Here is a 14,383-nt window from a genome sequence, read left to right on the forward strand (position 1 = left end):
TGCCAATTTTGTTTGCAACTCATAACCTATTTACAGTACATCCCTTTGCAGACTTTTTGTATCCTCATCACAAGTTGCTTTCCTACCTTTGTATCATCAGAAAATTTGACAATACATTTGGTCCCTCCATCCAAATAATTAATACTGGACTAATTAGAACAGTTGAGGCCCTAACACTAAGCTCTGTGATATTCCTCTAGTTATAATTTCCCAATGAGAAAACAATCCATTCGCCCCAATTCTTCGAGGGGATGAATGACTGTAGCACTGTATGGAACGGATGATGGCAGCAGAGGTCTAGATGACTTTGTTGGCTATGAGCTTTTTAAAAAAGTCCCAGTTTAGAGATGATAGAAGCTTTTTAACCCATGAAAAACAGGTTGAAAAAAATTTACTTACCCACAGCACTCTTGAGGGGCCTCGAGATTTTTAATGCTAGGAGTGGTGTTAAGTGGATACTTGGTAGGCCAAGGAAGTGGCGCATGTGGAGGTGGGCATGAAGTAAGAGTTCCACAGGCTTGAGGCAATGCAGAATATCCCTGTATTTTGCCTGTGGGACCTCCACTTATTTTTCTGCAGGTTTTGTATGTCAGAGAAATCAAGGCAGTGGTCTGAGATAGTAGGTAATTAAAATTGGGTCTCTATCCTCTCTTAGAGAAAGGACCCAGTTACCATAATGAGATGTCTGTACAATTAGGCTGAAGGTACAACATTAAAGGATGGCACATGGATTGATTCCCAGTTACAAGGAGTTGAAATCCCTATTCTAGTATTTATTTTACTGTCAGGCATAGAAAAGCTACAGTACTCAGCACTATCTTATACATGGCTTACAAAATAATGCCAAAAGAATATTACTTACAAATAAGAGAACAAAAGAATTGAGGAATAAGCTGTTAGAAAAACTGAATTCAAATCTACATTTTATACAAACTGAAAATCCATTCCACTTGCCTTATATGCTTTCTTGCTAAACTTGACCAAATTGTACCATAAGCATTTTCTGAAAATTTCCTTTTTCAATGTTAAAAGAGCAGTCATGGCTATTTACCTGTGGAATTTCTGCTGAAATGCTGATGCATGGGCAGGTTCCCTGAACTTTGCAATCGCCTTGCGTTGCTCTCGCATCACCTTGAACTCCTGCAATAACATTTTTAAAAAGCATAAAGAAGGTGTTTTGTAGTGCAAGAACATAAGAAATAGGAGCAGGAGAAGGCCATCTAGCCCCTCGAGCCTGCCCCGCCATTCAATAAGATCACGGCTGATCTGTCGTATCTCAGTTCCACATTCCCGCCCTCTCCCCATAACCCTTAATCCTCTTGCCTATCAAAAACCTATCAACCCGCATCTTAAATGTATTTAGCGAGGTAGCCTCCACCACTTCAACAGGCAGAAAATTCCAGAGATTCACCACCCTTTGAGTGAAGAAGTTCCTCCTCAACTCTGTTCTAAACTGCAGCCCCCCCCTCTTATCCTGAGGCTGTGCCCTCTAGTCCTACTGTCCTTTCTGAGTGGGAAGAGCCTCTCCACCTCTATCCTATCCATCCCATTCATCATCTTATATGTCTCAATGAGATCTCCCCTCATTCTTCTAAACTCTAACGAGTACAAGCCTAGTTTATTCAGCCTCTCCTCATAGTTCAACCCCCTCAACTCTGGTATCAGCCTAGTAAACCTCCTCTGCACTCCCTCCAAGGCCAAAATATCCTTGTGTAAGTGCGGCGACCAAAACTGTACACAGTACTCCAGCTGCGGCCTCACCAGTGCCCTATACAGCTGCAGCAAGACCTCCCTACTTTTATATTCAATCCCCCTCGCTATGAAGGCCAGCATCCCATTCGCCTTCCTGACCACCTGCTGCAACTGCAGGCTGGGTTTTTGCGACTCATGCACAAGGACCCCAAGGTCCCTCTGCACCGTCGCATGCTGCAGTTTTTTGCCAAGTAAGTAATAGTCCTTCCTACCATTATTCCTACCAAAGTGGACAACCTCACATTTGCCAACATTAAATTCCATTTGCCAGTTCCTGGCCCATTCGCCCAGCCTATCTAGATCCTTCTGCAGACTCTCCACACCCTCCGCACAATTTGCCGTTCCACCAATCTTGGTGTCATCAGCAAATTTCGACACCATACACTCGGTTCCCTCCTCCAGATCATCTATATAAATGGTAAATAGCTGAGGCCCCAGCACTGACCCCTGGGGCACTCCACTAGTCACCAACCGCCAATCCGAATAGCACCCATTGATCCCCACTCTCTGCCTCCTATTTGACAGCCAATCCCCTATCCACGCTAACACCCTACCCCCAACTCCATGCCCCCTGACCTTCTGTAATAATCTCTTGAGAGGCACCTTGTCAAATGCCTTCTGAAAATCAAGAAAGACCACATCCACCGGCTCTCCTCTATCCACCGCCCTAGACACATCCTCATAGAATTCCAATAAATTCGTCAGACACAACTTCCCCTTAACGAAACCGTGCTGCGTCTGCTCTATCAAACAATTCTACTCAAGATGCCTCGCTATTTTCTCCTTGATCACGGATTCTAACATTTTACTTACAACAGACGTTAAACTAACCGGCCTATAATTCCCTGCCTTTTGCCTGGCACCCTTCTTAAACAACGGCATAACATCAGCCGTTTTCCAATCTTCCGGCACTTCCCCGGAATCCAGCGACGTTTGGAAAATAATCACCAAGGCATCCAATATCACCTCCACCATTTCGTTCAGAGCCCTTGGATGCATTCCATCCGGTCCTGGGGACTTGTCCACAATCAGTCCCTCCAGTCTGTCGAGCACTGCCTCTCTAGTAACAATAATGTCATTCAGGCCCTCCACTCCTACCATCTTGCCATCACTAACACCCGGCAAATTATTCACGTCCTCCTCCGTGAAGACCGAAACAAAAAAGTTATTCAAGGCCTCAGCCATTTCCCCATCCCCTACCACTAAGTCCCCCCTCTCATCCTCTAAGGGTCCAATGTTCAAGATTGAGGAAGATTGATCTTGGAAAAAGATGGTGGAAGCAGATTCAATAGCAACTTAAAAGGAAATTGGTTAAATGTTTGCAGAATTAATTTGCTTTTAAAGAGCAAGACAGTAGGACTAATTAGATAGCTGTACCAAAGAGCACAGGTACGATTTTCTGTGCTCTATCTGTATGTGTTTCTATAATATGGCAATTCACGTTTACTGACTTCCAGCTATATGACAGCAGAATAAATCCCGTTTAACTTAAATAAGCAAAATTGTGCTAATTACCAACTGGCAATAGCTATTAACAGCAGTCAGGTAAAATTACTAGCACCCAAAAATGAAGCACATCTCATTCAATCCATTTACTTAAATTGTAAAGATATTCTTAAAAATTCATCAAGCTCTCCTGACTATTAGTTTTGTTAATCTTCAACTTTTAGAACAAAGAAATTTACAGCTCAGGAACAGACCCCTTGGTTTTCCAAGCCTGCACCGATCATGCTACCCATCTGAGCTAAAATCACCTACACCCTTCTATCTCTCTATTCCCATCATTTCATGTGTTTGTCAAGACGTCCTTTAAAAATCACTACTGTATCTGCTTCCACTACCTCCCCCTGCATGAGTTCCAGCACCCACCACACTGTGTAAAAAAAAACTTGCCTCACACATCTCCTTTAAACCTTGCCCCTCGCACCTTAAACCTATGCCCCCGAGTAATTTGACTTTTCCACCCTGGGAAAAACCTTCTATCCACGCTCCTCAATCTTGTAGACTTCTATCAGGTCTATCAGGCCCCTCAACCTCCGTCGTTCCAGTGAGAACAAATCAAGTTTCCCTCAACTCTCCTCATATCTAATGCCCTCCATAACAGGCAACATTCTGGTAAATTTCTTCTGTACCCTTTCCACAGCCTCTACATCTTACTGGTAGTGTGGCGACCAGAATTGAACACTATTTCGAGTGTGGTCTAAGGTTCTATAAAGCTGCAATATTACTTGTCAATTTTCAAATTCAATGCCACGGCCAATGAAGGCAAGCATGCAGTATGCCTTCTTGACTGGCATGGTGGCACAGTGGTTAGCACTGCTGCCTCCCAGCACCATAGACCAGAGTTTGATTCCCAACTTCACTGTTGATGTGGAGTCTGCACATTCTCCTGTGTCTGCGTGAGTTTCCTCTGGGCGCACCAGTTTCCTCCCACAATCCAAATGATATGCTGGTTAGTTTCACTGGCTATGCTAAATTCTCCCTCAGTGTACCCGAACAGGCGCTGGAGTGTGGCAATTAGGGGATTTTCACAGAAACTTCATTGCAGTGTTAATGCAAGCCTACTTGTGACACTAATAAATAAACTTGCGTTGCCACTTTTAGTGATCTATGTACCTATACACCCAGACCCCTCTGCCTATTAATATTCTTTAGGGTTCTGCCATTTACTGTGCACTTCCCAACTGTATTAGGCCTTCCAAGATGCATTACCTTACATTTGTCTGAATTAAACTCCAAATTTTGTGTTATTTTCCTTATTCTTCTTGGACGCCTCAAGTTTTCTTTCACAATGGATTGCCTGAACATCATACGTTATGTTATGGATGAGTCAGAAATTTTTTGAGCTCAACTCAAAGATCAAAGTCACACTATTCAACACTCATCAAAAATGCAGCCTCTAAGTTTCCCTCCCCATCTTCAAATCCCATCTCCTTCACAGATGCTCTCAGGTTGAGCCTAATCATGCACAATTTCAGTGCTCTGTTTGACCAAAAATAGTTTTAAAGCTCACGCCTGACACATTGTCAAGATTCCACTTCTAACATAAAACCAATCGTAGCCAGCCTTATTTTCTCCATACCTTGCATCATCCACATCTGCAACATCCTCCAGCCTGACACCCAGTGCGTATTACTGTTCCTCTGATTTTGATCAGGGCACTATCATAGTATATTCTGACCTGATCCTCAGCTGATGTCAGAGAAAGAAATCCAGTTGGTTTTGAATACTGATACTCAGGCTCAGAATTATGCCTCAATATCTGCTTTCATTGAACTGATTGGCAGACCAGAGATTAATGTTTGATTTTGGCAGCCCAAATAGCTAAGTATCATCTAACTGGTATAGTTAGCTGCAGAGCCATCAGCAGCAGCTCATATATTCTGAAAGCATTCTTTCAATCTAAAGAACTCTGCTAATCAACAACTTTAAAAAGAAAAAAAGAGTTTCCAGCCTGGTTTCCAAGAGTTTCTCAATTTTCAAAAAGTCCTGACCAATAGCAACCTGCTGCTGATTTGAATGCTGTCCGGAAGTATCTAAGTTCTGGAAACCTCAATACCAAGCCAATATACAACTTAGAAAATATTGACCAGGGAGGTAGGTTAAATAGTTACTATTTACTCAATGCCCACATAGACAGCCATGTCCTCTAGTAAAATTCGATGGTATGCAACCAGATAAGAATTGCGGTAAGCAGAGAGAGCTGAACAAGATAACTGATGGCAGGCCCTGATGGACCAGCATCATAATGTAATGTTTTGTTATTGCCAAGTACCACGGAACATCCAATCTAGCCTACCTTCGAATCTATTGTGTTAACTTAGTCCAAAGCTACTGGAATCATACATCTCAGCAGAAAACACAGTATTACAGCCAGAGCAACACCTTAAGGACAAGACAAAGCAGTCCACTTTATCAGCACCCTGTCCACTACTGTGTGCATAGTGGCAATAGTGCCATTTACAAAATGAACTGCAACAACTTGGTAAGGCTCCTTCAACAGCAACTTCCTAACCTATGACCATGATCACCTAAAAGAACAAGGACAGCAGACTTATGGAAACACCACCATCTGCAAGTTACCTTTAAAGTCGCACACCATCCTGACTTGAGACTACATCCCTGTTGCGGGGTCTTTTCAGAGACTAGATATTGCCAAAAACTTCAGCTAATACAAAGACTCACAAAGTCAGTGTGCTGGTTAAAGATGCATCTTTATTTCACCAACAATTGAAGGGAGAGATTAGCATTGGGCAGTCCAATGCCTCTCGAGAAGTCCATAAGCATTCCAAAACCACTCCGAAGTTATAATGCATTAATCAGATCAATTGTACATTTCTCAAGTTTTACTTTTCCCCGTCTTTCCAGTAGTTATGAACCAGTCATCATTAGTACAAATCAATTACTGTTAAGTTCTCAAATACCCTCTGACATCATGGGATTTCATTGGTTCGTAGAATCCAGATGCCTCTCCTGTCACTTAGCAATCCTAGGCGCTTAGCTACAAAGGTCAAAGTTATTGTTCGCACCAACTCTCATTTACATCATTGGCCGAACCAGACAGTTGGAGTTCTCAAGTCTGAGAAGCACCATCTTATTAGGACAGCTTGAACAGCCCTATTCAGAATGTGGCTTTGGGAATCATACTGTTCGTAACTTTTATTTATAAAACTATATGCATTCTTTGGTTTCATTGTTACAAAGAAAGTGGTTCATCTCGCTAAGTCCTCATTGCATCATGCCCCGCTGCACTCTGCCTTTCGCTAAAATATACAATTACTTTAAAAATACAGTGAAAATACATTTTAAAATCCAAAGTGCACATTTAAATCAGAAATAATTGTTCAAATCTCTTACATGTTTAAATCTCTTGCTGTGTTTACACTGTCTTCATGCAAACAGTTCTCCTGTTAGTCTGAGAGTCTGATCTGATGTCATTTCACTCAGTGCTGGTAATTTATTAGTGTCTTAAATCCCTAATAATTTGGGGGTATAAACTGATTCAGAAGGGGGATGGGAGCCTGAACTGTAGCTCCAATGTACAGGAGGTTGAGAATAGGGAGGTCACGGATAAGGTTTCAAGGTCACAGCAGTGTATTGGCAGGCAGGAGGGTGGTTTGAAGTGTGTATACTTTAATGCTAGGAGCATACGGAATAAGGTTGATGAACTTGCAGCCTGGATTGGTATCTGGGACTTCGATGTTGTGGCCATTTCGGAGACATGGATAGAGCAGGGACAGGAATGGTTGCAGGTTCCGGGGTTCAGATGTTTCAGTCAGAGCAGAGAAGGTGGTAGAAGAGGGGGAGGCGTGGCATTGTTCGTCAAGGACAGTATTACGGTGGCAGAAAGGACATTTGATGTGGACCCATCTATTGAGGTAGTACGGGCTGAGATTAGAAACAGGAAAGGTCACCTTGCTGGGAGTTTTTTTTATAGGCCTCCAAAAAGTTCCAGAAGTGTAGAGGAAAGGATTGCAAAGATGATCCTGGATAGGAGCGCAAGTAACAGGGTAGTTGTTAAGGGGGACTTTAACTTTACAAATATTGATTGAAAAAGCTATAGTTCAAGTACGTTAGAGGGGTCAGTTTTTGTCCAAAGTGTGCAGGAAGGTTTCCTGACACAGTGTGTAGATAGGCCAACAAGAGGTGAGGCCACATTGGATTTGGTACTGGGTAATGAACCAGACCAGGTAATAGACTTGGAGGTTGGTGAGCACTTTGGTGTTAGTGGCCACAATTTGGTTACGTCTACCTTAGTGACAGAAAGGGATAGGCATATACCGAAGGGCAGAAGTTATAGCTAGAGGAAAGGAAATTATGAGGCGATTAGGCGAGATTTAGGAAACGTAGGTTGGAGTAGGAAACTGCAGGAGCTGGGAACAACTGAAATGTGGAGCTTCTTCAAGGAGCAGCTACTGCGAGTCCTTGATAAATATGTACCTGTCAGGCAGGGAGGAAGTGGTTGAGCAAGGAAACTGTGGTGTGCTAAGGAACTTGAATCTCTGGTGAAGAGGAAGAAGGAGACTTACGTAAAGATGAGACGTAAAGGCTCAGTTAGGGCACTGGAGAGTTACAAATTAGCCAGGAAGGAGCTAAAGAGAGAGTTGAGAGCTAGAAGAGGACATGAGAAGACTTTGGCAGGTAGGATCAAGGAGAACCCTAAAGCTTTCTATAAGTATGTCAGGAATAAAAGATAGATCAGGGCACGATTAGGGCCAGTAGTGGGAAGTTGTACGTGGAGCCTGAAGAGAGAGGCTCTAAATGAATATTTTTCATCAGTATTCATGCAGGAAAAAGTCAATGTAGTCTAGGAGAATACTGAGAGACAGGCTTTTAGACTAGACAGGATTGAGGTACATAAGGAGGAGGTGTTAGCAATTCTTGAAAGTATGAAAATAGGCAAGTCCCCTGGGCCAGATGGGATTTATTCTAGGATTCTCTGGGAGGCGAGGGAGGAGATTGCAGAGCCTTTGGCTTTGATCTTTATGTCGTCATTGGCTACAGGTATAGTGCCGGAAGACTGGAGGATAGCAAAGGTTGTCCACTTGTTCAAGAAGGGGAGTAGAGACCATCCTGGGAATTATAGACCGGTGAGCCTTACTTCTGTTGTGGGCAAAGTTTTGGAAAGGATTATAAGAGATAGGAATTATAATCATCTAGAGAGAAATAATTTGATTAGGGATAGTCAACACAGTTTTGTGAAGGGTAGGTCGTGCCTCACAAACCTTTCCGAGTTCTTTGAAAAGATAACCAAAGAGGTGGATAAGAGTAAGGCCGTCGATGTGGTGCATATGGATTTTAGCAAAGCGTTTGATAAGGTTCCCCATGGTAGGCTACTGCAGAAAATACGGATGCATGGGATTGAGGGTGATTCAACAGTTTGGATCAGGAATTGGCTAGTTGATAGAAGACAGAGGGTGGTGGTTGATGGGAAATATTCAACCTGGAGTTCAGTTACTAGTGGTGTACCGCAGGGATCTGTTCTGGGGCCACTGCTGTTTGTCATTTTTATAAATGACCTAGACGAGGGTGTAGAAGGATGCGTAAGTAGATTTGCGGATGACACTAAAGTCGGAGGAGTTGTAGACAGTGAGGATGGATGTTACAGTTTGCAGAGGGACATAGATAAGCTGCAGTGCTGGGCTGAGAGATGGCAACTGGAGTTTAATGCAGAAAAGTGTGAGGTGATTCACTTTGGAAAGAGTAACAGGATTACAGAATATAGGGCTAATGGAAGGACTCTTGGTAGTGTCAATGAGCAGAGAGATCTCGCTGTACACGTGCATAGATCCCTGAAAGTTGACACCCAGGTTGATAAGGTTGTTAAGGCGGCATATGGTGCGTTAGCTTTTATTGGTAGAGGGATTGAATTTTGGAGCGTGGGATCATGTTGCAGCTGTACAAAACTCCGGTGCGGCCACACTTGGAGTATTGCGTACAGTTCTGGTCGTCGCATTGTAAGAAAGATGTGGAAGCACTGTAAAGGGTGCAGAGGAGGTTTACCAGGATGTTGCCTGGTACGGTGGGAAGGTCTTATGAGGAAAGGCTGAGGGACTTGAGGTTATTTTCGTTAGAGAGAAGGTTAAGAGGTGACCTAATTGAGGCAGACATGATGATCAGAGGATTAGATAGGGTAGATAGTGAGAGCCTTTTTTCTCGGATGATGATGACTAACACGAGGGGACACAGCTTTAAATTGAGGGGTGATAATTATAGGATGGATGTCAGAGGTAGGTTCTTTACTCAGAGGGTAGTAAGGGCGTGGAATGCCCTGCCTGCAGCAGTTGTGGACTCACCAACTTTAAGGGCATTCAAATGGTCATTGGATAGGCATATGGATAATATCGGAATAGCTTAGGTTAGAGGGTCATTAGATTGGTTCCACTGGTCAGCGCAACATCGAGGGCCGAAGGGCCTGTACTGCGCTGTAATGTTCTATGTTCAAATAGTTAGAAATTTCCCTAATCCCCATTACGAATTTCTCCAACAATCCCCATGTATGGCTGCAGGACTGATGCAGAAATTAGTCACATTTTTGGAAAAAGTGAAGGTTATTCCAAAGGGGTAGTTTCCACCTAATCCAAAGTTACCCCTTGAACATATTGTGAATAGAGCAATGGTAGAGGATTTAAACAAGAGTGGTCTGACACCTAGTCAGATCCCCAAAGCCTCTGCATCCGGTCCGCAAAAGCACATTGAATGTCAACTTAATAGCAGCAAATTCAGGAATGTATAAATCACTGACTGGAGAGTGAGTGGATACACCTTTTACCCTTCCCCACCTCACATGCTGTCTCTTGGCCTCCTGTGCAAGTGCCAGATGAAGAACAGGATCAAGATGACAGAGCAAGTGGGAAGGCTATGAGGGAAAGGCAAGGGGTCAGGAGAGGAGTAGTTACCAGGTTGGCAAGCAAGAAGCAATAAATGTCCAGCAATCGAGAGGAGCTTGGAAAAAGTTCCAGCAGCAGCTGGAAAGGGCCTAGGAGTGGGTAAAGGTCGCGGAGAGAGAGTGTGCAAGTGAGCGAGGAAGTCTGAGAGTAACTCTATTGCCTGAATTCTTTAGATGGTGGGAAATGAGATCCTGCCATTGGAAGGCACCCTGCCAACTTTGCAGCATGATGGGACAGTGGTTAGCATTGCTGTCACACAGCGCCAGGGACCCGGGTTCAATTCCAGCCTTGGGTCACTGTGGTGTTTGCATGCTCTCCCCTTGTCTGTTCGGGTTTCCTCCAGATGCTCAAGTTTCCTCCCACAATCAAAAGATTTGTAGCTTGGGTGTATTGGCCATGTTAAATTGTCCCTTGGTATCCAGATGTGTAGATTAGGTGGATTAGCTATGGCAAATGTGGAGGGTTAAGGGTATGGGGTAAGAACGGAGAGTCATGGGGTAAGATCAGAGGCAGCCAAACTACCCTCCAGTGAGCAGTGATTAGCTGTACGTGGGACCTCTGCACCTCAACTAGGAGAAAGTCCTGCCTGAGTGCGCTGCTGGCCACTCTTCTCACCAGTCCTTGCAGTAACAGCACTGTAGAGGCCCTAAGTCCAGGAACTGTGTGTGAGCAAGTGCCACAGCATGTATGCGAGGAGTGACAGTGAGCACAGCATGTGCATCAGTGTCAGCAAGTGAATGTCAGTGTGAATAAGGGTGTGTGTATGCACACAGTGTGAGAGGGGGAGAGTACGAGAATAAGGGACAGGCTGGATTTAAATAAATACTGCAGGGAAAAAGTGATAGGTAGGTTTGGTAAAGGAAAGCATTCCCTGATAACACTTGATGTGGCCCCAGCCAGATTTCAATGGTTAGCTAAACAACCAGTGGCACCAATCTCTTACCAGTATTGTATAGTCACGCGTAGCCTTCAAAAAAAAAATGACTGTAGATGAGATATTCAGTCATTCAGACGAGGAGACTTCCGCTTCGATGCCCTACATACTAAGGATAATTCTGGTGCTTGTGAAAAACTAGGTTTGATCTTCCTGGTCCATGTGTCTCAGTGACTCACTGGATAAACTCGCTGAGCCATCAGGGAGCTCGTTATACAGATTTTCACCAAAAGACAGTTTGTACTACTCACTCAGGGCTACCAATCCTCAGTCGTTTTCTTATTCAATTGCCTTATTTGCATATTTTATTCTGTTTTATGAACTAGAGGTACCTTCTTGAGGTCTGACTTCCTAACTACCCACTCAGTCTTTCATTTAGTGTCGGGTAATTAGTAGAGGCATTAGGTCTGACACTCAGTGCTCATTAAATTACCAAAGTGGGAACAGAATATCGACAGCTTTCTTCTGCTGCCATTAGCATTTTAGAATCTTTTTCAATTGAACACAACTACTTTTGAGTTAGTTAGCAGAGTGACCTGAAGACCTTTCTGTGAAAGACATTTTGACAGCAAACCTAAAGGCATATCAGGGAACACCTCCTTTCAGGTTGTGCCAAATGAACATTATGGCTTGTGTGTGATAGCTACAGCTGACAGCTGAACTTAAAGGTTACATTTAAAAGGAAATGCATGAGCTACACACAATTCCCCCAATTGCCTTTTTATATTATAGCAACAAATATGCAAAAAAGTATTCTCGTGATGGCTATTTTTTTCCATCCTTGCTTCTTAAAATTAATCCAATTCTTTCCTCAACATGAAGCTTTACTTCAAAGATTGGGTACTCTGTAATCATGCTATAAGGAATTCATAATAGTGAAAACACGCTCAGTGGTTCAATCAACAGAACCACCACTTAACAGCTGTGTACCATTATAAATCTCAGAAATTCATCTATCTAAAGTGGCTTCATTTTCAGGAAAGGATGTGTTTCTAGTCCAACGGATATTTGATGTAGCACCTTATTTTTGGACTCTACAGGTTATACTCGAGAGCATGCCTCAGAGGCAGATGTCTTGGAGCATTCCACAATGAGGAGGGAAAAAAACCATGATGCACACAATCACAGAATCCCTATAGTACAGACGTGGCCATTCGGCCCACTGAGACTGCACCAACAACAATCCCATCTGGGCCCTGTCCCCCATGTATTTACCATAACTAATTCCCCTATCATTAAAGGGCAATTTAGCATTGTCAATCACTTAACCAACATATCTTTGGAGCGTGGGAGGAAACCAGAGCACCTGGAGGAAACCCGGGTAGACACAGAGAGAACGTACAAATTCCACACAGGGGCCCGAGGCCGGAATTGAACCCAGGTCACTGCTGCTGTGAGGCAGCATTGCTAGCCACTGTGCATGGGAAAGGCAAAAAACAAATTGCAAGTCTTTAAGGAGCCTTTTGTAAACCGGGCAGCTAAGTGCTTCACAAGACAGAAATAGTGCCTGAATAAGCTGGCTGATAATGGCACAAAAGTGAAATTAAGGGGCAAAAAATTTAAGTTTAAGTTTTTAAACTTCATTTATTAGTTTCACAAGGACGACCTGGAGGAAATCCAAGCAGACGTCGGGAGAACGTGCAGACTCTGCACAGACCCTAGCTGGGAATCAAACTCAGGTCCCTGGTGCTGTGCGGCAGCAGTGTTAACCACTGTGCCACCATGCTTAAGAGGAGTGCAGCATATGTCCATAGATACAAGACAGGAGTGATCACACAGAGGCAAGTCATGGGAAAATTTGAAATCCAGGGTAAATCAACATGCTGGGGCATGGGAACATAGTGCAGCTTGGACATGGGTACTGGAAAGATAAGACAATATGGGTACACTGCAGGTTGCAGCTCTTGGGAGAATTGACTCTTACATAAGAACATAAGAAATAGGAGCAGGAGTAGGCCATCTAGCCCTTCGAGCCTGCCCCGCCATTCAATAAGATCATGGCTGATCTGTCGCTGCTCAGTTCCACTTTCCCGCCCTCTCCCCATAACCCTCAATCCCCTCTCTTATCAAGAACCCATCAACCCGCTTCTTAAAAATATTTAGCGAGGCAGCCTCCACCACTTCAACGGGTAGAGAATTCCAGAGATTCACCACCCTTTGAGTGAAGAAGTTCCTCCTCAACTCCGTTCTAAACCGCCTCCCCTTTATCTTGAGGCTGTGCCCCCTAGTCCTACTGTCTTTTTTTGAGCGGGAAGAGTCTCTCCACCTCTATCCTATCCATCCCATTCATCATCTTATATGTCTCAATGAGATCTCCCCTCATTCTTCTAAACTCTAATGAGTACAAGCCTAGTTTATTCAGCCTCTCCTCATAGCTCAATCCCCTCAACTCCGGTATCACCCTAGTAAATCTCCTCTGCACTCCCTCCAGGGCCAAAATATCCTTGCGCAGGTGCGGCGCCCAAAACTGCACACAGTACTCCAGCTGCGGCCTCACCAATGCCCTATACAGCTGCAGCAAGACCTCCCTACTTTTATATTCAATCCCCCTCGCTATGAAGGCCAGCATCCCATTCGCCTTCCTGACCACCTGCTGCACCTGCAAGCTGGGTTTTTGTGACTCATGCACAAGGACCCCGAGGTCCCTCTGCACCGTCGCCTGCTGCAGTTTTTCGCCCCGTAAGTAATAGTCCTTCCTACCATTCTTCCTACCAAAGTGGACCACCTCGCACTTGCCAACATTAAATTCCATTTGCCATTTCCTGGCCCATTCGCCCAGCAGAGGGACCTCGGGGTCCTTGTGCATGAGTCGCAAAAACCCAGCTTGCAGGTGCAGCAGGTGGTCAGGAAGGCGAATGGGATGCTGGCCTTCATAGCGAGGGGGATTGAATATAAAAGTAGGGAGGTCTTGCTGCAGCTGTATAGGGCATTGGTGAGGCCGCAGCTGGAGTACTGTGTGCAGTTTTGGGCGCCGCACCTGCGCAAGGATATTTTGGCCCTGGAGGGAGTGCAGAGGAGGTTTACTAGGCTGATACCGGAGTTGAGGGGATTGAGCTATGAGGAGAGGCTGAATAAACTAGGCTTGTACTCGTTAAAGTTTAGAAGAATGAGAGGAGATCTCATTGAGACGTATAAGATGATGAATGGGATGGATAGGATAGAGGTGGAGAGACTCTTCCCGCTCAAAAAAGACAGTAGGACTAGGGGGCACAGCCTCAAGATAAAGGGGAGGCGGTTTAGAACGGAGTTGAGGAGGAACTTCTTCACTCAAAGGGTGGTGAATCTCTGGAATTCTCTGCCCGTTGAA

The 14,383-nt window shown here is 44.3% G+C and overlaps 1 protein-coding gene across 4 annotated transcripts in view; it reads right to left on the reverse strand.

Moving 5' to 3' along the window:
- The window catches only part of LOC145358683 (RNA-binding protein 33-like), a 182,712-nt gene that overhangs the window by 9,045 nt on the left and 159,284 nt on the right, over positions 1-14,383 (reverse strand). For all 4 annotated transcript variants that reach the window (XM_080212925.1, XM_080212917.1, XM_080212933.1 and 1 more), the window contains one exon: positions 1,052-1,140. In XM_080212925.1, coding sequence (XP_080069051.1) covers positions 1,052-1,140 — 89 coding nt within the window. The remainder of the gene's footprint in view (positions 1-1,051; positions 1,141-14,383) is intronic.

The sequence above is a fragment of the Carcharhinus amblyrhynchos genome, chromosome 2 (genome assembly GCF_965287045.1).
Source record: "Carcharhinus amblyrhynchos chromosome 2, sCarAmb.v2.hapA, whole genome shotgun sequence".
Taxonomy (NCBI): domain Eukaryota; kingdom Metazoa; phylum Chordata; class Chondrichthyes; order Carcharhiniformes; family Carcharhinidae; genus Carcharhinus; species Carcharhinus amblyrhynchos.